The sequence below is a fragment of the Pelodiscus sinensis genome, chromosome 9 (genome assembly GCF_052426305.1).
Source record: "Pelodiscus sinensis isolate ZL-2025 chromosome 9, ASM5242630v1, whole genome shotgun sequence".
Taxonomy (NCBI): domain Eukaryota; kingdom Metazoa; phylum Chordata; order Testudines; family Trionychidae; genus Pelodiscus; species Pelodiscus sinensis.
The window spans coordinates 26,990,387-27,013,880 of NC_143060.1; the positions used below are offsets into that span (position 1 = coordinate 26,990,387).

The 23,494-nt window shown below is 41.6% G+C and overlaps 1 protein-coding gene across 1 annotated transcript in view; it reads left to right on the top strand.

Moving 5' to 3' along the window:
* AK5 (adenylate kinase 5) overlaps positions 1 to 23,494 on the top strand; it is a 167,084-nt gene that overhangs the window by 97,350 nt on the left and 46,240 nt on the right. Inside the window, exons 9-10 of the mRNA XM_006129565.5 lie at positions 18,350 to 18,392; positions 19,273 to 19,317. Coding sequence (XP_006129627.3) covers positions 18,350 to 18,392; positions 19,273 to 19,317 — 88 coding nt within the window. The remainder of the gene's footprint in view (positions 1 to 18,349; positions 18,393 to 19,272; positions 19,318 to 23,494) is intronic.

The window sequence follows — 23,494 nt, forward strand, 5'->3', positions numbered from 1 at the left end:
TGCGCAGGTATACTTGAGCCTATAACTTACACATGCCCAGTTTTTACTCCTGCTTAGCTCCCACTGACTTTCAGATAGCAAGAGCAGGCAGCAGGTCAGTTTGGGCAAGTCTTTGAAAAGACTTGCCCCAGTACAGACTGTGAACTTTGGAAAGAGGGCCAGTGAGCAAGCTCTGATTCATAAAGAATGTGAATGCTCTTTATTAACACTCACACCTGCTTAAAGTAAATATATAGATTGGTGAACTGCAGTGTCTCCACAAATGCTATTTTGTTCTATTGGGGGACAAAATAGCTCTTTAAGATATTTATTTGTATTTCAAAGCTATGGAATGGCTCTCATGGAGTACAACTAATATAAATATAAATATATTAAATCCTCTACGTATTTGCCTGAGTCAGCATTTGTCATCTGTGCATCCCTCCTCCAGGTCTGCCTCTTGATGTGTTCCAAAAGCATGTAACATTTCAGCATGGTTAAATTTGTCTTTCTGTGCCAGTTGGCCAAGGGAAAAGTGGTTTAAGAACTCCTTCCTGGTAGTTCCTTCCCTATACTGTTGCCTCTTCAAAGATGGAACTGCATGAAAAATTGCACTCAAAGGAAATTCGCCTTATGAAGAGTTATAACAAAGTATAGTAAAACTCCAATTGTCCAGCATCCAGTGGTCCGGCACTCCTGATAGTCCGACACCGGCACCAACTGGAACCTTGAAGTGCTCTGGCCAGCCCAACAATTGGAGCTGCTCTGCCCCCAGCTTCCCCAAGTCCGCTGCTGTTGAAACTGATCAGCGGCTGACTTGGGGAAACCAGGGGCAGAGCATCTGGGGTGCTGCCGGGTTGGTCCCGTAGTGCCGCCCCTCACCTGAGCGGCACTGTGGGACCAACCTGGCAACACCCCAGCTGCTCTGCCCCAGGCTTCCTGAAGTCCACTGCCGGTCAGCAGCAGCTGATTTGGGGAAGCTGGGGGCGGGGAAGCTGGGCTGCCGCCGGGTTGGTCCCGCAGCGCTGCCCTCTCCCAGGCTGTGCAGTTCCCTGCCAACCCCCCCCCCCCGCAAACTCCTCATAGCCCCCCTTCTGGTACTCCGGCATAGCTGATAATCCGGCACTCCCTGGGTCCTAAAGATGCCAGATTATCGGAAGTTTACTGTAGATAGAAAAATAATTTAATACAATGTAAATGGCTCTCTCACCATCGCTAGATTTATACTTGGCCGTAAGTTACACCAGCTGAGTCTCTCACTTTCAGAATAATAAACTAACTTGGATCTTACTAAGAGCAAATTCTAGGGTCTGCTGTCCTTTGTCAGCAGCCTCCCATGCAGTCCCCTTTTCCTGTGATGCAGTCTGATTTAGTAGTCTGCCTCTCCTCCCCACTTCCTGGTAGCCCAGTGTCTGTCAGGCAGTAAACAATTAGATTACATGGGCTCCTCTTTTCTGCAGATTTGTTTCCTTGAAGTACATCTCTCTGCATCTTAAACCAGTCTGTCAGGTGCAGTAAAGTGTGTATATGCCAGTGAAATCTGGGCTCAGCTATTCTGTGGAAAATAGCCAGTTATAGCCATCATCTTACTTGCCTCTTCTGTTGCAGGAGTTGTTTACTCATCATCTGGGCATATGTGTTGTCCAAAAGCCAACCTCTCCCAGGCGCCAACCTTTTTTTGCAGTGCCAAAATATAATTGGGAAATTAAAAGAAAAAAAAGGAGAGAGTTTTCTATCTGGATAATACCATTTTAGAGTAAACAATATATAGTGTTATGGGGGTGGACAGAGTTAGAGAAAAGCTAGGAAAATGGGAGCTGACAGAAAATGTTTTGGGCTGGATACCACTTGTAGCCAGCCCTAGAGGGAAGCAAACCATGTGTGCAAGGATTTTGGCTGCATTAAGGTTAGACTGTTAGGGTATGTCTACACTGCAGCATTTTTACGGAATAATGGGCATTATTCCGGAAAAAACAATACTTGCATCCACACTGCAATTGAGCTTTCAACTTTTTGTTGAAAGAACTCAATTGCAGTGTGGATGCAAGTATTGTTTTTCCAGAATAAAGCCCGTTAGTCCGTAAAAATGGGTTTTCCCCGACAGTGGTAAACCTCTTTCTATGATGGAGATCGCTTTTTCCAAAAAAACTTTTTCAGAAAAAGACGTGTGTGGACACAGAAGAGGGAGTTCTTTCGAAAAAAGAGGCCTCCAGGAAATAACACAGGTGCCCTGTAGGCCACTCCTCCGAACTCATCACAATTCTATAGTTCCTGTCTTCCAGCAGCTCTTAAAGCCGCAGGCCGTTGTGGTCAGGAACCGATATCCTGGCCCTCCTGGAGGTATGGTGTGAGGAGACCACCCTCCAGCATCCAAAGGAAGCTTGCAGTCTAGACATAGCCTTATATTTAAAAGCAATATGTTTTTGCCTCACTGTGTTTGGATATTCCTGATCCTGTACTATTTTAACTTCTGAATTCACTTTTTTATTGCTTCACTTTTTATTGCTTTTTTTATTACACACACAGGTATGAATAGAAATGTTCCATTTTAAACAAAATTAAAATGATTAAAACTCACAAGGAAATTAAAAATGGAGGTTACCTTCTGTCCTTGACTCATGATGTTAGATCATTCTGTTCTCAAAACCAAAGAGTTCAGATGTCTACTTTGAATTTCCTCACTTTGTTAGTTTGCTTCACAGATTCAGTGCTCTCTTTTCAAAGCAGATTGCTATTTTTATGCTTCCTTTAAGTTCAACTCTGCCCCAAATGCACAAAAACATGCATCTCCTTTTAGGAAGGACTATTTCTGAACCAATAAATGTTTCTCATATAATAACTCCCATTTTAATGTGAGTCTAAGTTGAAGAATGTGGGGCATGATTTTCAGACATACGAAGAACCCCAAGCTCCATAGAATAGGGTGTGGTTTTTTTTTTAAATAAAATGAGAGCGCTGAAATCAAACCTCATTTCAATATGTAATGTAATAGCTTCAAAAAAAAAACCAACCCCAAATTCTCAATTAATCTTCCCACACTGGTGAGAATGCTACCTCCTTTACATAAGTTTCAATCCAGACCAGAATGCCACTATCCTAGATGAAAATGCTGATGATACGCAGTTCTCTGGTCCATCTGCAATCACATAGAGGCCAGGTGCTATCATCCCTACTTCTCTTTTAGGTGCTTTTCACTGAACGTTTTCAAATTATTTTCACTTAGCTTATTTTTTCCAACTTTTATCCCATTGTAGTTTTTGGCCAGTACTTCTCCTCTGGCTTTATTTCTCCATCCCCATTATTATTTACATTTTCTCCCAATTGATTATCATCTTCAGACTTCCAGTGTGCTGTGTAGTTCCTCTTCTTTATCATTGTTAAATAAAACCAGTCCCTGCAGAATCCCTTTTGACACTTCCCTCAGCTCAGTACATTGAAACGCATTAGTACATTGAAGCACATCAGTACACCAAGGCTGAGTCTACTCCAGGGAGTCAATGGTGGCATAGGTATGCTGGCATAGCTTTTTAGCATAGATGCAGCCTACATTCACAGAAGGAGGTAAGTTTCTGCTGGCATTGGAAAACCACATCCGAGAATGACATTAGTTACATTGGCAGAAGACATTTTCTGTCAGCATAGATGTGTCAGACGCTTTTTTTGCTCAGCATAGCTATATCAGTAAGGGTATGAAAAAGCACAGAAGAGGGCTTCTGGCAGTATAGCTAATAACGGACGTTATTTTGAAATAACAGTCCACATCTATGCTGCAAGCAGTTATTTTGATATGTCTTACTCCAACTCCTGCTTTCTCTCCAACTTCCTGCTTTGTAGACAGTGCCAAAAGCAGAAATAAGCTATTTCGACTTAGACTATGCAATTGACGTAACTCAAGCGGCGTAGTTTATTTTGGCTTTAGCCCTGCTGTGTAGACGTGCCTTTAGTGTGTACTGCATGCTTGCTAGGAGTCTATGGCAGCATAGCTATATCGGCATAGTTGTGACATCCTGGGCTCTACAGTGAAGACATTGCCCCGATTTCCTGACTTCTAGTGAGTTTCTAATCTACAATGGTTTTTATTCAATGGAATAAGTTTGTCATTTAAGATTGTGTGTGAAACAAATGTTTTACAACTAGGTATTTAACAATGATCTGCAGAAGCTATTTAATTTTTCTGGAGATATTATGTACTAATTGAATGCAAGTAAGGGTAACACTGGCAAATTCTTTACTACTTCCTGTCTGGCCATTCTCCTTTTCATTTTTTAAAGGCCCATTTTAAAAACGTTTGTGAGGTCTTAGCTATTTTAAAAATCATGACCGGCTTTCTAAACTTCCAGATATATTAATGAACTTAGAGAACTCTGGTATTAGTCTTCAAAAGAAATAAGGGAGAAATCATAGCAATTACTACTCAGTCTAAATTCAGTCCCTTGTAAAACAGTTGAACGAATATGAAGAAAATAAATCTGTAGGGACCCAAATTATAATGAGACCATGAGCATAAAACAGTATTGGTCTATATGTGGAAAACATACTAGACAAGCTTGATCGTTTGTTTTTTTTTGTTTTTGTTTTTTTTTGACAGCATTACAAGAGCCATAGATAAAGGGAATGCATGAGATGGAATATAGCTAAATCTTACAAAAAGTTTCCTTTACTTAAGCGTCCCTTTGATTTGCTAGATTATCTATGTATTGCAAGGTACTCTCTTGTTGCTCCCTTAGGGCATGTCTCCACTAGAAAATTATTTCAAAGTAACACAATTCAAAATAACTCCCAAAATAGCTATTTCAAAATAAGCTTGTTCTCCAAGGAAAGCAGGAGTACAGATTTTGAAATGAGTCCTTTATTTCTAAACAACAGTCTTGGTAGTGTGGACACTCCACTTATTCTTTCAAAATAACTTCTTAGCGTAGACCAGGATTTAGTGTCCTTTAGGTACTTGGACCACCTTAAAGGCCAAACTTAAAACTTCTTGAAGGTCCGTATCTGTCAAGGTTACCTGTCACCAGAGTAGTCTCTTTTCTGACACTAGTTTGTATGCATCCACAAAACACTTTTATATGTCATCTGTAAGTAGCTCACAGGTCTCCTTGAGAGAATATCTGCCTGATTTTTTCCATGAATGTATCTTGCAATTGGGTTGAATCTCATTAACCTTATCAATAGACAATGGCATCTCAGTAAGGTTTAATTCAGGTCTTTCAAACTGATGAGGGTAATATGCAACTTGTGATCTGTTATCAGTATAAAATATTCCAATTCACAAAAATATGTTAAAAGTTTTCATATGCCCACATGCTTTCCAGCCATTCTTTTCAATCTGCATAGATCCTTTTTTCTACTTCTTTGATTAGGACAGAGCAAACTATAACAACATAGATCTGGGTGGAAGTAAATTACAATTCACCATGTAGGCCATAGTTGCTTGCGTCTGCATTGACCATTGTGGGTTTGTTCACATCACAATGCTTGATCTGGAGCTGTTGAAATCATTTTTGCCTCTTTGAAGGCAATTTCTGTATTTGTGCCCCCACCCTCATTATATATTTGACTATAATACTTAATCCAGTACTTTTGTCATTTGTAGAAAAGTCCTGGAGGTGTAAGCCAAGATAATTCACCTTATTCATAATACATCTCAGTTCTGGGTCATTTGTTGTTGCAATCAGTTCTTAAATAGCCATGAAAAAGAAAGCAATGACTGGATTTAATCCGTATATTGTCTGCCCCTAAAAGCTTGATTTGGGGTAGGTGGAAAACACACTGGTCCTTCTGCTTCCATCCAGAATGATTGATTAGGGGCTTAGAACTTTAAGGGTTTTGTTGTGTTCTATCAATGACCCATATATATAGGCTATGAAAAATATAACTGCATTTGTGGTGGTGAACTGTTCTGTCATCTTTCTTTGGAAAAATTTCAGATTAACTTTTGGGATTACCAGTTCATCTCCAAAAGCAAAATTTCCCAAACCATGTGATCAATGTAGTCAGTTAACACTGACTAAACATTTGCCAGAATCCACTTGAGGCGTACTATAGCTCCTTTTGCTTTGGGGAGGAAGTCCAAGTCATCTAGGCTACGTCTACACTGGCATGATTTTCTGGAAATGCTCTTAATCGTCATTAAAGCGATCGGGGCTTTTCTGCGGAGATCAGTGCTGTGCTGTTTACACTGGCCCTCTTGCGCAAATGGTTTGCGCAAGAAGGCTTTTGCCCGAACGGGAGCAGCACAGTATTTCCCCAAGAACACTGACGATTTTACATGAGATCGTCAGTGTTCTTGCGGAAATTCAAGCAGCCAGTGTAGACAGCTGGCAAGTTTTTCCGCAAAAGCAGATGATTTTGCAGAAAAACTTGCCAGTCTAGACACAGCCCTAGTGTTGGGAGGATATATTTTTCTTCAATCACTATTTAAAGATGCACATATTTGTATTTTTCCATTTGTCTCTAAAACCAATACCATTGGGATACACATCATCCTCTTGGCTCAAATTTTCTCTGGTGTACTAATCTGTTCCATTCTCTTTAATTCAGGTTCTATTTTATATTGGAATTGGAAAAGGTTCAGAAAGGGGCAACACAAGTTAGGGATATGGAATGGATTCTGTATGAAGGGAGATTAATAAAACAGGAATTTTTCATGTTGGAAAAAGAGAGGATGTGGGGGGAGGAGGAGGAAGCATAATAAAGGTCTATAAAATCATGACTGGCATGGAGAAAGTAAATAATGAAGTTTGCCAGGGTCACAGGGGGCTGGATCATTTGATGATTACCCATTCTGGTCATTCTTTGTGGGGTACCTGGTTTTGGCCATTGTTGGAAAATAGGACACTAGGCTAGCTCGACCTTAGTCTGATCCACTATGGCCACTTTCTTACAAAGCAATGGGAAAGAAATTCTGCAAGGTATATGTAATCTGTATGGTGCAGAATTGTTTATCAATGTTATTTGTATTGGATCTCCTTTCAAGTGCTTGAGTGTCTCCTAGGCCCGTCATGGCTGCTACGCTGAAGTTAGAAGGTTATTGGTCTTTGCCCATGTATAAACACTAAAGTTGGAGCTGAGTGTGTAAGTTTTCTGTGATGAACTGGTCGATGAAATTCAAAATACCTCCAGCACAAATCAAGTGATTTCAGCTCTGGCAGGCATTGAAAGGTTGTAAATTCCTTCTGAAAATTAGTCACATCTGCTTGAGTCAATTTTAATCAGTCTTCCACAAACACTCAATTTCAGTCTTCCGGCAGGTTGTGTGGTTGTCACGTGATAGAACCGAGAAACAAGGGCTTTTATTCTTTCTAATTGTGGTTCACACTCTCTAATCTTGTACACTCAGTGCGTTGGTGTGGTAAACAGCTACAAAATGTCCATATTTTATGCACTCTTACATATTTCACCTTTAACTGGGAAGTCTTCCACATATTGTATATTTATTCTAAAAGCCTGCGTAGTTTAGCTGGAATTTTTCTTCTTGAGCTCAGGAGTCTTAATTACTTTTAGCAGCCATGGTGCAGCTGTTCACAACTTGTTAGTTTTTTGTTTTTCAAGTCTGACAAGTGTGTTTTGCTGCTTCACAAGTTCCAACTGCTTTGCTACTTGAATCACTCTGTGTAGTGTTAGACCTGCCTTTAATTGTAGCGGTTGTGAAAATTTGCGAGTGATATTTTCATATTTGTTAGTCCAGATATAGTTCAGACAAAAGTTCTGCAGATATTGGAAGAGGCATCTTTTCTCCTGGTTCTTGAACACTTCTGAAAGAAGCATGTTTTCATAAATCACATCTGAGAGGTGTCAAACAAATAGAATCCTTTCACGGAGATCTTTATGACTATCTTCAGTAAAGGGATGAGATTTCAAGATATACTTTGCCTACTTTCTCATAGTAAATGTATTACACACCTGTATCCCTCAAGTTTTCTTGTGGATTTTTGTAGCAATTTGAAATTTTGTGAAATAATGTTTTCAGTCTGTCCATTCTCAAGGTCTATCAAAGAAAATTCTCTGGGGGTACTGGAGAATGGCATGTTGATGAGATCCTGCAACATTTGTTAATTTTTTCCATCTTCCGTCTCCTCCTTCCTTTTGTTTCTGTACCCTTCTGACACTAGTTCACTTCTGATTCTATGTAATTTACACCTTGTACACCAGAGGCTTTTGTACCAGACAGGGACTGACTACAAAGCTTCCTTCCCAGAGGTACATTCAGGTTTAACGCAGTTTTTCCCTCAGTGACCAGACCATGGACTAGCACCAATCCCAGAGATTACCTGACAGTTTAGGAAGGCAGCAAGATGGTCTGATATAAAAAAGGCTGAGAAACTACTGCTTTAAGGCACTGCCAAGACTTACATTTGATTTGAAGGACACGTGTTCTGTCTTGTAATACTGATCAGAGTTGACAGACAACTTGGCCGGGCTCTGTGCAAGGTGGGGAGGGGCTCCGCTCCAGGCCCCTCAGAAGGAGCAGTGCTTCAGGCAGAGAGGTGGAGCTGGAGGGTTAGCCTCCCCAGCATCACCCAGAATGTACCTCATAGGGCTTTGATGGGGATTTAGAGATCTTGGGGTTCCTTACAGTGGAGTGCTTAGAGTGTCATGCGGTGAGTGGGTGTGTAGACAGGCAGCTGGGTCTCGGCCCCTGGTAACAAGGGCCATGAGTGAGGCACCCGGAAGCACCAGAGGGTCAGTGGGTGCAAGGTGCAGGCTGTGGGTCCTTTAAAATGGAGCTGCTCCTCCCGCGTCTGGTGACATGACAGGAGCTCAGGCTTCAGCAGCTTACACTCCAGACCAGGTTTTCATAGCAGCGCGGAAAATTTATTCCCTGGGGCTCTGAGCTTGCAAGTTTGTCCCTGTCAGGGGAAAGGAGGAGGAGAAAGGAAACTATCATTCACCACCTGTAAGTGGCTACACCACACTGTGGCAAGTAGGGCATAAGATGGGGACAGAAAGCCCGGAGATGTCTACCTGGTGCAATACAAATGCCATATATATTGCACGTGCCTCTGATACTTATGTCTGGTTTCATCTAGGGTATGTCTAGACTACAGGGTTTTGTTGACAAAATTGGACTTTTGTCAACAAAACTATACCTGCGTCCACACTACCGCTGAGTTCTGTCGACATAACGTTGACAGAACTCAGCAGTTTTGTCGACACTGGTAAACCTCATTTTACGAGTTTCTGTCGACAGAAGGTGTTATTGCATATAAACTGTCCTTTGTATCTACACTACCATGTCGACAAAGCAAGGTGCTTTGTCGACAGAACTCAATGTAGTGTAGACGCTCTTTGTCGACAGAAGCCTGTAGTCTAGACGTACCCCTAGTGTCCTGTTCACAGGTCGCTCGATAACTCTGGTGTTTGCATCTTTGAGGTTCTGCTGTTCTGCCCAGCCTTCTTCTGGACAGTCCAACTGTATTCTCTTTAAGGGAATAATATCCAGTAGCTTAATTAACTAGGAAAAAACAAAGAGTCTAACAGACTCTTAGAGACTAACAAAACACAAATGGTATCATGAGCTTTCATGAGTACAACCCACTTCTTTAGATGGCAGGAGTGTTAGGAGTCCAGATCCAAGAATAAGTAAGGGAAGGCTGGGTAGGAGGAGGAGGAGGAGGAAGAAAGAGAAAAAAGTGCCCATTGGTTGGTTAGCTAAATCATTAAGATGTGGAAGGTAGTGTGTGATATCTTTATTCATTTCTCTCTGATAACTTCATTTACAAGTTTGATTCCTAAGTTCCAACTCTTCCCTGTGTATTTGGCTTGTGGAATTGGCCTGAACACTGACTTTGAGATCCATTAATTAGTGGATTAGCAACTACAAAAAGATTGAGTACAAGAAATGAGGCATAAAAAGTCAACATGTACACAAGATAAAGTTTAGGCACTGAAGGGGTTTATTTGAGTTTAATATAGGTTTCTCATCCCATGTGACCAAACTCACCAGGATCCCTTCCTAAGGGTATGTCTACACTACCCTCCTAGTTCGAACTAGGAGGGTAATGTATGCATACCGCACTTGCTAATGAAGCCCGGGATTTGAATTTCCCGGGCTTCATTAGCATAAGCGGGGAGCCGCCATTTTTAAATCCCCGCTGCTTCGAACCCCGTGTAGCGCGGCTACACGGGGCTCGAACTAGGTAGTTCGGACTAGGGTGCCTATTCCGAACTACCGGTACACCTCGTTTCACGAGGAGTACCGGTAGTTCGGAATAGGACCCTAGTCCGAACTACCTAGTTCGAGCCCCGTGTAGCCGCGCTACACGGGGTTCGAAGCAGCGGGGATTTAAAAATGGCGGCTCCCCGCTTATGCTAATGAAGCCCGGGAAATTCAAATCCCGGGCTTCATTAGCAAGTGCGGTATGCATACATTACCCCGCTAGTTCGAACTAGCGGGGTAGTGTAGACATACCCTAAGAGTGCAACAGCTGTTTTGTCTTCTCAGGTACAAATAATGATATGGGCAAGGAGAGAACAAGAGATTGGAAGGAGTGTCTTGTGGTATTTGCCTTTCCTTTTTATAGTTTAGTCCTTTTTGAAAAAGATTTCCAGCTGAGAACCAGGAGACTGTTTCTGGAAGAAGCATGTTCCCTGCTGATCTTTCACCTGTGTGTGACTTCTGTTTCTCTCCCTTCTCTCTGATTAATGACTGTTTATAGTTTAAATGCCAATTAAGACAAGGGTACACTCCTTTGTGCAAGACAGGTCTGTTTGACTGGTAGTTTCATGCTACATGAGTCTGAACACTTTTAGCAGCTTTCTGTATAACATTTAAATTTGCCCCTGTACAAACACATTTTGCCATAATATTACTGATCAAGAAATATTACAACAGTACTGTGAGGTGTGATCATAGGGCTATTTTCCATCACAATCTTACAGCATGATGTTTAACACCACTTCCAGGAATGTGTGTTAGCAATAACAATTATAATCTCTGAATATTCTTGAAGTCTTTTGCTGTGATAAAAGTTGACTCTGTAGTTTTATTCTCTCTCCTAGCCAATTTCTGATACATAATACTTTTTACTTTATTACTACTTAATTTGACAGACACCCATCAGACAATTAAAGACCTTTTAAGTCTAAATTATGCAACTAGTTCTCTTATCTTATTGTGTAAAAATAATGACAGACTAGTAAAACATTTTCCTTGGATACATCAGCTTTCTCCATAGCTATTCATATCCTCAGGACTGGTCCTTATTTTCTTTTAGAACACATTCCCCACGCACTTTAAGAGCACCATCCGTAAATATCCAACTTCCTTTAAATGGATGTGATGAGTCAAATTTTTGTAGATAGTAATAATGCTCAATTGTAAGTGGTGCTTTAATGTTCCCTCTAATATGCTGTGACTTACTGTCAGCCTATTTCATTATAGTAGTTCAAGTCTCCGTCATTACATTCAAGCCTATAACAATAACCAATATAGGCTATCTGCCTTCTAATGAATTAAATGACAATGTTATTGTAGCCCAAACTATTCAACAAGACATTTTATTAATATTTCCATTATAATAATTAGATCACAATAACTTATTGTACTCCTGATAACTCCAATAGCTAATGATCATCTTAGTCTAAAACTCCTTCCCCATTTGGAAAAGGTTATTTTTTGTTCAATTATAGGCAGCTAGATCCCTCTAATTGATGATCCTTCAGTCAGCACAAATGCAATTGCCCAACCCAGAAATGGATACACTATATTTGTGGACAACCTGATCTTGAGGTATCAATACTTATAACAATGGATTGTAAACTATCCATCAAATATCTTTACCAGAATCATAACTAGCTAATTTGACACCTGAGGCAAGGCCATCCTTGACACAGGAAGGGGTGCTGACGTGGTGTAAGGCACGAGCGAAGACTGTGTAATAGCTGTATTTTCTGCGCTCCCTCAGCTATGTGCCAGAGACAATTGCCTCACTCGCCTTGCCTTTGTTACGGCCCTGATCTTTACTGAAGGTAGCTATCCTCTAATGTCAGTAGGAGTCACACATGCCTCAGCTAAATGGAAAGACTTCCGTCAAGAATACAAAGACTGTTCTACTCTTTCATTTGAATGGTAGGTCAACTTGTGACTAAGGGTATGCCAAAAAAGTGGGGGTGCATAGGCTGTTCTTAATTTTGGTCAGCTAACCCAGCTTAAAACAGCAGTGAAGACACTGGCACCTCAGCTTCTAACTCATGGTAGCAGGTTGAATTAAATCTGATAGGAAAGTATCTGAAGTAGAGTTTCTAACCTGAATAAAAGCAAAGTTAACTATGTACTTATTGCTGTTTGAGTTAAGAGTTAAAAACACCCTTTGTCATAACAGACCTTCCTAGAGTTGTTTCTAAAGAAACCTCAATTTAGCCTTCCATTTTCAGCTACAAATAATTTTTCATGCAGTTGTTTGCATTCAAACTAACCAATGCAAAATGAGAGGCTGCTTGTAAGAACCAGGAGAACCAAACTCTTAATATTTTATGCCCATCTTCAGAGACAGAAGGTTGCTTATGTTATTCTCTCTCAAAAAAAGTGATGCTAGTATGGAGCAAAGGTAGATTTACCCTTGTTATTTTTCAAACATTGGCTGTTCTGACTTTCTCCATTATCCTGAAATTTTGCTATCATCCTAACAATTGAAATCACTACGGGTTGAACCTCTCTAGTCCAGTGTTTCCCAAATGGTACTCCGCGGAACCCTGGGGTTCCGCAAAGCGAACGTAAGGGTTCTGCAAGAACCCGAACACTCCCCTCCCCCCGCGCATAAAGAGACAGAGGAGCCCAGCGCTCAAAGATGCTGGCTCCTTCCCCGCTCCCCTTTCAGACATCTCCCGCGTGCCCCGCTGCCGCTCTGCTTTTACCACTAGACCTAGCAGCAGCGACAGCTGCTTGCCCAGCTTCTGCCTGATCAACCCAAGATCCCTCTCCCGCATCCCCCACTGCCGCTCTGCTTTTACCACCGGAAAAAGCAGAGCGGCAGCGGGGGACACTGGAGAGGGATCTTGGGTTGAGCGGGCAGAAGCAGGACAAGCAGCTGTTGCTGCTGCTAGGTCCCTTGGTAAAGGCAGCATGTGTGTGTGTGGAGGGGGGAGTACTATCAGTGAGTGGAACACCGGAACTCCTACGCACTGTGAGGATCAGAACAAATCCCCATACACACTGTGAGGACATGTGGCTCCTGGGTGTGACTAAGTTTAAGAATTCAATCTAATATCAAAATTCCCCATGGATCGTTGGTTAAAAGAAGGAACTTTAAAGAGAAAAGTGAGTACTTCAAACTCCAATATTTTTACTGAAACCAGCAAGGAAAATACTGAGGCAGCTCAAGTTAATTATGAAAAATTTCAGCTGACTAATAAGAAATGCAGGTATTGTGAGGACTATTTGGCATTTGGATTCACAAGCAATGGAAATGAAGATGCTCCAGGTGCCCAGTGTGTAGTGTGCAGCAAAATATTATCTAATAGTTGTTTAGTGCCCACTAAATTGCGAAGACATTTTGAAACAAATCATCCAGAATACAGAGATAAAGACATTCTTTTTTTAAGCAAAAGCTTGAATCGCTTGAAAAAAAGTAAACTTCATGTCAAAAATTGCCAAATCTGATCATGAAAATGCAACAGAGGCATCTTACAATGTAAGTTATCGTATATCGCTCGCCAAAGCAGCACACACTATTGGGGAATCACTCATAAAACCATGTGCAAAAGATAGTGATGTGTATGTTGGATCAGGAGTCTAGTAAAAAAGTTGAGGCTGTGCCACTATCAAACAATACTGTCACACGTCGTATTCACGATCTTGTTGCTGACATCGAGAAGAAGCTTATTTTTCGACTGCATTTATGTGATGCATATGCATTACAATTAGACGAGTCCACTGACGTTGCAGGTCGTGCAGTTCTGCTTGTATTTATCCGTTATTATTTTAATAGTTCTATTGAAGACTTACTTTTATGTGAACTTTTGCAAACCAATACAACTGGTGAGAATATATTCAATTGTATCAATAACTTTATGAAAACACATCAAATAAGCTGTGCTGATGTGTGCAGTGATGGTTCCAAAGCAAATGGTAAGAACAGTGGCTGGCGCTGTAACACGAATAAAAAAAAAAGTAGCACCAAACTGCACCCGTAATCACTGCATTCTCCACAGACACGCTCTGGTAGTTAAGAATATTTCTCCCTCTCTTAAAAATGTGTTGGACGAAGCAGTACAGATTATTAATTATATAAAAACTCGACCATTACAATCAAGACTGTTCAAAATTATGTGTGAAGATATGGGTAGTCAGCACACAGCCCTGCTTCTACATACAGAAGTCAGGTGGCTATCACGAGGAAAAGTGCTGGTTAGATTATTTGAATTGTGTCATGAGCTCTCCGCAAATCTGATGGATCACAAATTCCAACTGTCTGATCATTTAACAGACTTTTTGTTGTTATCTAGAGTTGCGTATCTTGCAGACATCTTTACAAAACTAAATGAAGTAAATCTGTCGCTGCAAGGAAAGAATGTACATATTTTTAATGCGAAAGAAAATTGTCATTGTCATGGAAGCTACAGTTTTGGATCTCATCTGTAGGATGAAATTATTTGGATTGTTTACCAACTCTGAATGATTTCCTTGAAGAAAATGGATAAAAATTTGATGAAGATATTTGCAGCGACATTGCAGATCATCTCCGCGATTTATACACGAACATCATTAAGTATTCTCCAAACATCAATGACAACAGTAACTGGATTCAAAATCCATTAAGTTTAACAGAAAAGCCAGTCAGTTTTTCTACACAAGATTATGAAAACCTAATTGAAATTGCTTCAGATGGCCAATTAATACAAAAATGTAAAGAAGTTTCTCTGATTACATTTTGGAGTGACTTATGTCAAAGTCAAGAATATTCATCTTTATCAAGACGCGCAATTCATCAGCTGTTACCCTTTGCCAGTACATACTTGTGCGAAACTGGGTTCTCAAACTATGCAGCGATGAAAACGAAATACAGAAAACGACTGAATGCTACGCCAGATATGCGAATCCAACTTTCTAGTATTAAACCAAATATAAAAAGAATTTGCCAAGAAAAGAAAAACCACTCTTCGCATTGAAAACTATTAATATAATTAATATTATTTGATAGTTTTATTTTTTTGTACATATTTAATATGATTTTTGTTGAATATAAATTAATGGTGTTATATTCAATATGTTGAATTTAAATGAATGGTGATCTCATGACCGTATTTAGCATCTTATTACTACCAATTGTGGTGTACTGGCCGTCTGTGTGTGTTTGGACTAGTAGTGGGCATTACTCTCAAATCAAGAAATGAAAAAGAACTATAATCATTTTTGGTACTTAAGTCTAATCAAGACTACTTGTGTTTCCGAGATGATTGAAACAATGAGAAACCTGTACATGTATGCAGGACACTTGCCAATTTAAACAGTTTGCACAATATATTCTCCCACTTCTGTTCACTTCACTCATTCTATTCATGTAACAATGAGCATTGCAACGGTCATATTGCCATTTGTTTAAAAATCACTAAAAGTCAGAAGTAGAGTTTTATAGTGTAAGGCGCCCCGTCCCCGGAAGGAAAGGGGGGAGGGGAAGACCCCCCCCCCTTTTTAACCGTCTTATTGCTGGGCGCACCCCTCCTATCGCTCAAGGGTTTTGTAATCCTCGCTAGTCCCACCGTGCTATGCCCCGCACGGATTACCCCGCCGCCTATTCAGCGGCCACACACTCGGGAAAGGGGGCGAGTAAGGGGGTCCGGGCCCGCCCTCGCTCCGGACCCCAACCCAGGGCCCTAGAGTCAGGACACTGGTCCTCACTCACAACGGGGGGGGGGGGTCTGCGAACCCTAAACTCCCCCGCTCACGGGTTACGCGGCCCCGCCCTGGGCTACTTCTTTCTCTCCCCGGTCCGTCCTTCCCTTATCCTCGGCCCCCTGGGTTTAACCGCACCCAGGGCCGCCAGTACCCGGTCGCCCCCGGCTCCTCCCGGGCTGCTCCGTCTCTCCGCTCGCCTCCCCCCACAGGGCGGGCGGTGGCTACTTTTAAATCCCCCGCCCGACGCAGGCCGATGACATCTCGCCCTGCGTCATCCGCCGGCGCCGCGTCCCTCCGTCGCGCTGGTGATGTCATGCTCGGCGTGGGGCCGGGCGGGCGCCGATTCTCCCTGGCGCTCGGGCCTCCCGGCCCTAACAGCGTCTTTCCGGGTTCGGGGCGCCCCCGGGTCGCGGCCGTCTCCGGGAGTGGCGGGGCTGCCCCGCCACACAGCCACATACTGGTACTGTACAGTGAATTATAGTATGAAATTATAATTCATGATGCAATTATCTTTCCTAGTATATGAAATATACAGATTACTCAATGCATGTGGAGTTTTAAAACCAATTGAGGTATTTTGCAGAATACATTAAAATACTGCTAATCTGAATGCCTTAGTTCCAAGCAATTTAGTTTATACTCCATTATTTCATGTAGATTTACAGAACAAAGGGGTGTCTGACTAGAGAGTCAGAGGAACTCAAGAGGTAACCTAGTCCAGAACCCTGAATTCATAGCAGAACTAAGACCATCATTGAGGGATATCTGTCTAACCAGCTCTTAAAAAGATCTGATAATGATTACACAACCTCCTTAAGCAAGTTATTCCAATGCTTAATTACCTGAACAGTTAGGAAGTTTTTCCTGATGTACAACCTAAAGTGTTCTTGCTGCAATTTAACATCATTGCTTCTAGTCCCATCTTCAGAGGAGAAAGAACAGTTTCTCTCTAGTACTTGAAAACTTATGCCTCCCCCCCCCCGCCGTTTTCCTTTCTCCAGACTAAACAAACCCCTTCCCTTACCCCCAGTCTTCCCTCACAGGTCATGTTTTCTAGACCTAAATCATTTTTGTTGCTCTTCTCTGGATTCTCTCTCATTTGTTCACATCTTTCCTGATTAAATGTTTGACGGAGGTAACTTTCAAAAATACTACAAATCAAATATGAAGCTGTAGCCCCATGACAGAACAACATTAAACTACTATTTTGTGCTGCCTGGCTAACCAAACTTCCCATTTCCCCCACATATTCTCCTCTAACAACATTTGTTGCTTCGATAGCACTTGCAGCTTATCCTGAAGGTCAGATTCCTTTTTTTTTTCCCCCCCAGACCAAAGACAAAACCACTCCAAATCCCTAATATACCCTTGAACAAGAGCCTTTATTGTGGCCAGAAAGGTTCAGAGGCAGTTTGCATAACTGTCCTTGCAGGAGCTGCTTTTTTCCTCCAGGCATTTCCTTACCACTCACATTCTTTGCTGGTTTCAGGGTATGCATCTTCTGACCCTGTGTTCTATCAAAGAAATTCTGACTGACAGGTAAAGGTGTGCAGGCTGTAAGAGAAAGCAGAAAGTCATGCTTCTTTGTTCCTTCCTGTGCCTCCATAGAGGCTCAGATTCACTTATTTCTCCTGGTTATAAGTGCTCTTCAACTATTGCCCATGATTTGCTGGGAAAATAGTTTCCTGACAAGCTCTAGTCAGGAGCTGAAAACAGCAAGAAGGTTTAATACACATTGCAGTAAAATGGTTGCAACATACACCAGAACTGTGGGCGATAGTTAAGGACAACTTTTTACCTATATGGGTCTAATGAGTCTACCAAAGAACCTCTGAATTCATTGTTTCTATTACTTATACAAACCGCACTATTTATAAAAATGAACACACATGCCAAACTTCATGTGTATCTGATCCTTCTGGCAGGGGAGGCTTCTCCTGTGAGCCCAAACCGTTCCCAAATTGACAAGAGTGGGCACTTGAAGCAGAGTAATGCAAGTTAGTTTTCCTCTCCCTTATGGTACCATCAAAGCATGCCTGGTTCCTACTACCTCAGGAGAGAGCATGTCATAGCACAAGTCCTGAACTCCTTTGAGAGGTAGTGCAATGGGCAACAAGTTAATTTCATCTTTATAACTCATTTTACACACTACAAGTCAATCTATTGTTGTTTAGCTTCCCAAAGTAAATGGTTGACATATTTCCAGGTCAACCACGGGATATTTAGTATTCATACTAGATGCCTCCGAAATAGCCGTTATATGGCTTAACACTATAATAGGTCAGTCATTTTAGTAAGTACAGAATGGGGCAATATCAATCAGCTTGAGCTACCTTAGGTTCCCTATTTGCAAGTGCTGCAGGGAGAAAAAGACATTAGAGTTCTTTTGTAACCATTGTTATTGTATATTTGGGCAAGCATAAAATTGCAAGGTATTTCATTGGTCACATGATTAGTTTTAATATCCGCAGGTACAAGAAGAACCCACAGACTATGCAACAACAAACTTTAAAATGTCAATTCCTTAATTAACAGGCAGATGACCAATCAAATCTCTCTGGATATGAGAACACAGGCGGTGAGTTTCTTCTTATGTATAGAAGAATGTATTTATTATGGTACTGGTAGATCTGTATTTAGTGTAATCAGGTACCTAACCAGTGTAGTAGTAAGTTGTATCCAGATTTTTTTTTTTAAATGAAAGCTATGCATTTCAGCTACTGATGGAAATCACCTTTGATTACATACAAAATTGGGTGTCGGAGCTACTTCAGTTCCATTCAAGTAATTGGACCCCCATTTATTCAGAAATCTTACTATAAAGCGAACAACAGATTTCAGAATTTGGCAAACCGTTATTAAAGGCTGATGTAAGGTCTGATTTGACAAGGTTCTAAGAGCAGCCTGAGGGTTAATGAAAATCTTCAGCTAGTGCTATACTATAATTAGAAGTGTGCAAATCACAGGTGAGGTTTTTTTCCTAGTCTGGCTGAATTTAAGGTTAAGTTTCCTTTTAGTCAGAAATGTGGAACACTGAATGCAAAAGCCTAAGGGTATGGAAACTCTTGCATACGAACCTTAATCAAATTATACTTTTAAAATAAAAGAAAGAAAAGAAACATGGTGTCCCATTATGTATATTATTCTTATCTCAAGAGCAGATTGATTCTTTTTAATTATTATGATTGTCTTTTTTAGTCTTGGTGTGCATATGAAAGAGCTGTCATTGTTTCAATGGAAGAGATATTTTTATCACATCTGCAGTGACAGCTGCAAAACTGGGACATAAGTGAGCTTGTGAGTAACAGCTCATTTCAAAATAAAGAACATTGTGGAAAATGAAAGCTACTTAAAGTTATCTTGAAAATCTTGCTAGGTGTTACATAACTGTATAGAAAGAACAGAAGATTAAAATCAGTAGCTGCTGCCAATAAAACAAAGCTTTTATTTTTATTTAGATTTTACAGAAGATGTAAGGAAATCTAACATCATTTTTGTAGTTGGTAAGTAAGAGCCTTAATACAACTGTTCCATTTGCAACTGAGTCAGAGTTTTGATTGTTAATATATGTGGCTTTGAGGGGAGGGCCCGGTTTGGTCAAATCTTTATTCCCCAATTACCTGTCCCAAAGCTACATCGTAATAGGAGTAACACTGCGGAAGGTGTGATATTTTGGATGAGTTTTGAGGGGGTCAATCTGTTATAAGTCTGAGAGCTTGTCTTCGGTGACAAAAAAAGGGTGTTTTCACTGTGGGATAATACATATTAGCTATCCCACAGTAAAAACATCCCTGAGTCAAGGCACTGTTTTGCCAGAGATAAACTTGAGGATGAGAGCCTCTGGTGGAAATCACATTGTGCGGACCTTCCCTAGTGATGTCATGGTAAACGTCTCAAACACTTAGTTTTAGGATTTTATAGCAAGTAGACATCATATCTTGCTGTAAATACCCACACCTTTTTCAATCAGTGAAGACCAAACCAGGGAGCGGCGGGGTTAATACGGGCTTTGATTTAAGCTTCTGCGCAGGACAGTCTAGGTGCCTGAACAGATTCAGACTGAGTTTAGTGCTCATGCAGCTAAGAACTATGTGTTTTGTTTTGACAAAAAACTGATTCACATGTACTTATTAAATACTACAAGTTGTAAGTCAAGTCTTTGAAGACTTAGGACCATGTGAAAAGAGCCCTTCTTTTGTGACACGATCACTGTAAATACAGGTTCCCATCCTAAACATAATTAACTTCATGCATACTAGTAATGCCATTAAAGCTGGCGGGGGCTAATCCCAGCATATTAAGGTATGTACATGTGTAAGTCTATGCAGGATCAAGGACACAAGAGATTTCAATAAACTGAACACAAACTAGAGGACACACTGTATTAATGACAGATGTGTGACATTACAGTGATCCAATTAGTGTAAGTTTAAAACCGTTTAGTTATACAAAAATCATTTATAAGTTTCTGAACATTTTTTACAAAGCATTAGAAAGAAATAAGAGAAAGTTTTGTCTTGGATCAAGCAGGAGTGTGCCTGAACACATTACAGCAGGGAGAAACAACAAGTTTCCTGGGGGATACTCCAAAATTTAAAAAAAAAAAAAAAACAACAAAAAAAACCCTTACATGAAAATGAATTGGTCTTTGAGTTAATGTCCATATGGTTACTCAACCATAGAATGCACATGTACACTTGTAATTGGAAGTTTTATCTAGCAGTGTCTGAAGGCCCACACCTATGCATCATACATTTTTGTGCTCTGGTACAAGATATTGGGAGGTTTGAATCTGCTTCCACTACAGTTACCTCAGGTGACTTTGGCTTTAGTCAGATCTTAACACTGTTTGCTGCTAGCTTTGCATTTCTTTCTTACAGCTGTTATTTCGAATAAACTTTAATAGTAGTTTGCATATATAGACGCTATTTCAAAATTAATTCAAAATAGCAGAGCACTTAATTTGAATTTGGTAAACCTCATTCTACGAGGAGTAACACCAAATTCGAAATAGCTATTTCAAATTAAGTGCTGTGTAGACAATTAGAAATAGGGGCCTCCAGCCCTTCCCAGGGAGCCCTGATGGTTACTCTGGGCACAACTAGGAAAGCTTACTCTTCTTCAGCTCTGGAGCCATTAGAGGGCTAGACCCTGGCCACAGTGCCTATGCCAGCTCCAAGCCTGCCAGCCCAGAGCCAGCAGTGGCCACCGGGGCCCCAATCCAGTGGCCTCAAAACATAAGCCAGCAAGCCACTGGCAGCCAACCCTCCACTGCTCCCCAGGAGCAGTCTGCCAGCTCCCAGGAGCTGGTCAGGGCTGGAGAAGGCAGGCACCTTCCTGGTCCAGGGTGAAGATCATAGACCTTATTCAGATTGGGGGGATGCCCCCCAACGTCCATAATCTCCGCACTAGATGGAGGAATGCAGCCATGTATGGCAGGATAGCTGCCAGCCTGGCCACCAAAGGCCACATGCAAACCCAGGAGCAGGTTTGCATGAAAATCAAGTTGGTCCAGCGAGACTCCCAACCCTGGGCCCTGAGCTTTCCTCCCCCTTGCTTTCCCCTTCCAGCTCCCTCTTCCCAGGTTTTCCCCCCTCCCCTCTCCCACCCTCTCTTCCCCTCTCCCACCTCCTTTTCCCAGTCTCCCTAGAGGTTCATCTCCCCCTCTCCCCCCCCAGTTTTGTTCAATAAACCCAGTTTCTATTTTTGAACATACATGTCTTTGACATCAGGAAGGGGGGCTAGGGAGGGGTAAGTGAAAGGATGTGAGCAAGGAATGGGGCATGAGCCCCCAATGGGGAGGACCCATGTGGCTCTGAGGGTTCCTCGCAGTGGACACTCTCCCTCAAGGCCTCATGGATCCTGACATCCCCCCAATAGACCCCCCGGATGGCTGCCTGCAGCAAGTGCAGCTGGGTTGATGGCAACAACCCCATGAGACGCACCAGCATGCCCAAGGGCAGCTCTGGCTCCATGTGGCCAAGTGCTGTGGTGTCCCAAGTGCTGGCAGTCAGGGCACTCTAAGACAGGACTGCTTTGCTGTCCCTCATCGAGGTAGACAAGCAAGCAGGGAACCCTGAGAACTGTCAGCCTCAGGCAGCAACCCCACACACTAAGTCCTAACCTGATGCCCTGCCAGCACTGGTTTTGGCCAGCCTTAACTTTGGTTTAGGGTCCACTCAGTGTGGACGCGCTATTTTGAAATAGCAAAACTATTTCAAAATAGTTTGTATATAGATGCGTTATTTCAAATTAGCTTAATTCAACTTAGCTATTTCGAATTAACACTGTAGTGTAGATGTACCCTTACAGAATCTAGGGAACCTGCAGTCTGTTGGGATATACAAGCCTGCATTAAAGAGACTGTTTATTGAATCCCAGATAGTTCATTGTTTCAGATCAATAGCAGACCTACACAAGACTCCCAGAATTTCCAGAGAGAGGTCTAGACCTCACAAGAAAGTACCCTTCTCCACTACCCTTCTCCACTGTTCCATTTGGTTGGAGCTGCTAAGTTACATGTAAGTTGTGTCAGCTTGGGCAAAGGTCATGATTCAATCGCTTTTCTTTGTCTCATTACTGCAGAAAACCATCCTCCACTTACCATTTGAAAACTCTCCTGTCCTTCCCTTTGGCCTTTCAGTTGCCCTCTGGGTCAACACTGCTGACCTCTGTCAAAAGAAAATAGCACTTTCCCTTATCTGGGCAGCCTGCTTCTTACCAATTGCTTGTGTTTTGAGGTCCAGTCTGCAACAAACGGGTCCCTAACCAACTTTCACTCTCTTGGCCTTTGTCTCAGAGAAAGTCCACTCCTACTCTGCTACAGAACACAAAATTCCTCTGAACCTGCTCACAATAGGACAGTCTATTGGACCTGCAAAACACATTGTCTGAACAGACACTTTCACCAGATCTTTCTGTGGGAACTTGGTCTTTCCAGAGTGCCTGATAGCCTTGGGGCCTCCCAAAGGTGCATTTCTTTGCAATACCATCCAATGCAAACTGCTGACTCTTGTTTATGGTAGAGCCACAGTTCAATGGAGAATACCTCTTAGTCATCTGGCATTACACCCTCCTGTGTGCCTGACACTACTCAGCCTCAGGGTCTTAAACAGGAACAAGTGGTAGAAATGTCCCTCACTCCATCTTGGCCATAAGTTCAGCTGTCAAATCTGGCTTTCATCATCACAGTGGCAGTCACACAAAAAAGGAATTTTCAGACCCAATCTTGGGCACCATGTCCTAACTTGTCTGCACTTTAGAGCTTGGTTCCATAATGGTTTGTGGGCACAAAATTGGACTATTCCATGAATGTTGAAATAAAGCCACGAAATTAAGTTTTGCAAAGATTATATTTTTGCATAATTTAAGCCTTGTCATATACTAAATGAATAAATCCAACTTATTACTATCCTGCATGTATATAAAAACCTCTTGAAAATGAGGTTGGACTATTACACAGTTGCTGTGGTAACCCAGAATTTTCATAAAAGGAAAATTTGCAATGATCTGCTTCATAGGTATTGAAAAAAAATGCAGTCCTGGGGTATACCATTACAGCAACATTTTCCTCTCTGAAATTCCCACTTCATTGAGTATTCAAGTTTTGGTTAGTACAGAGCAGCTTAACCATCCTGTGAAGTTATCTGTAACAAATTTAAGAAATTGTACTGAGTTGTC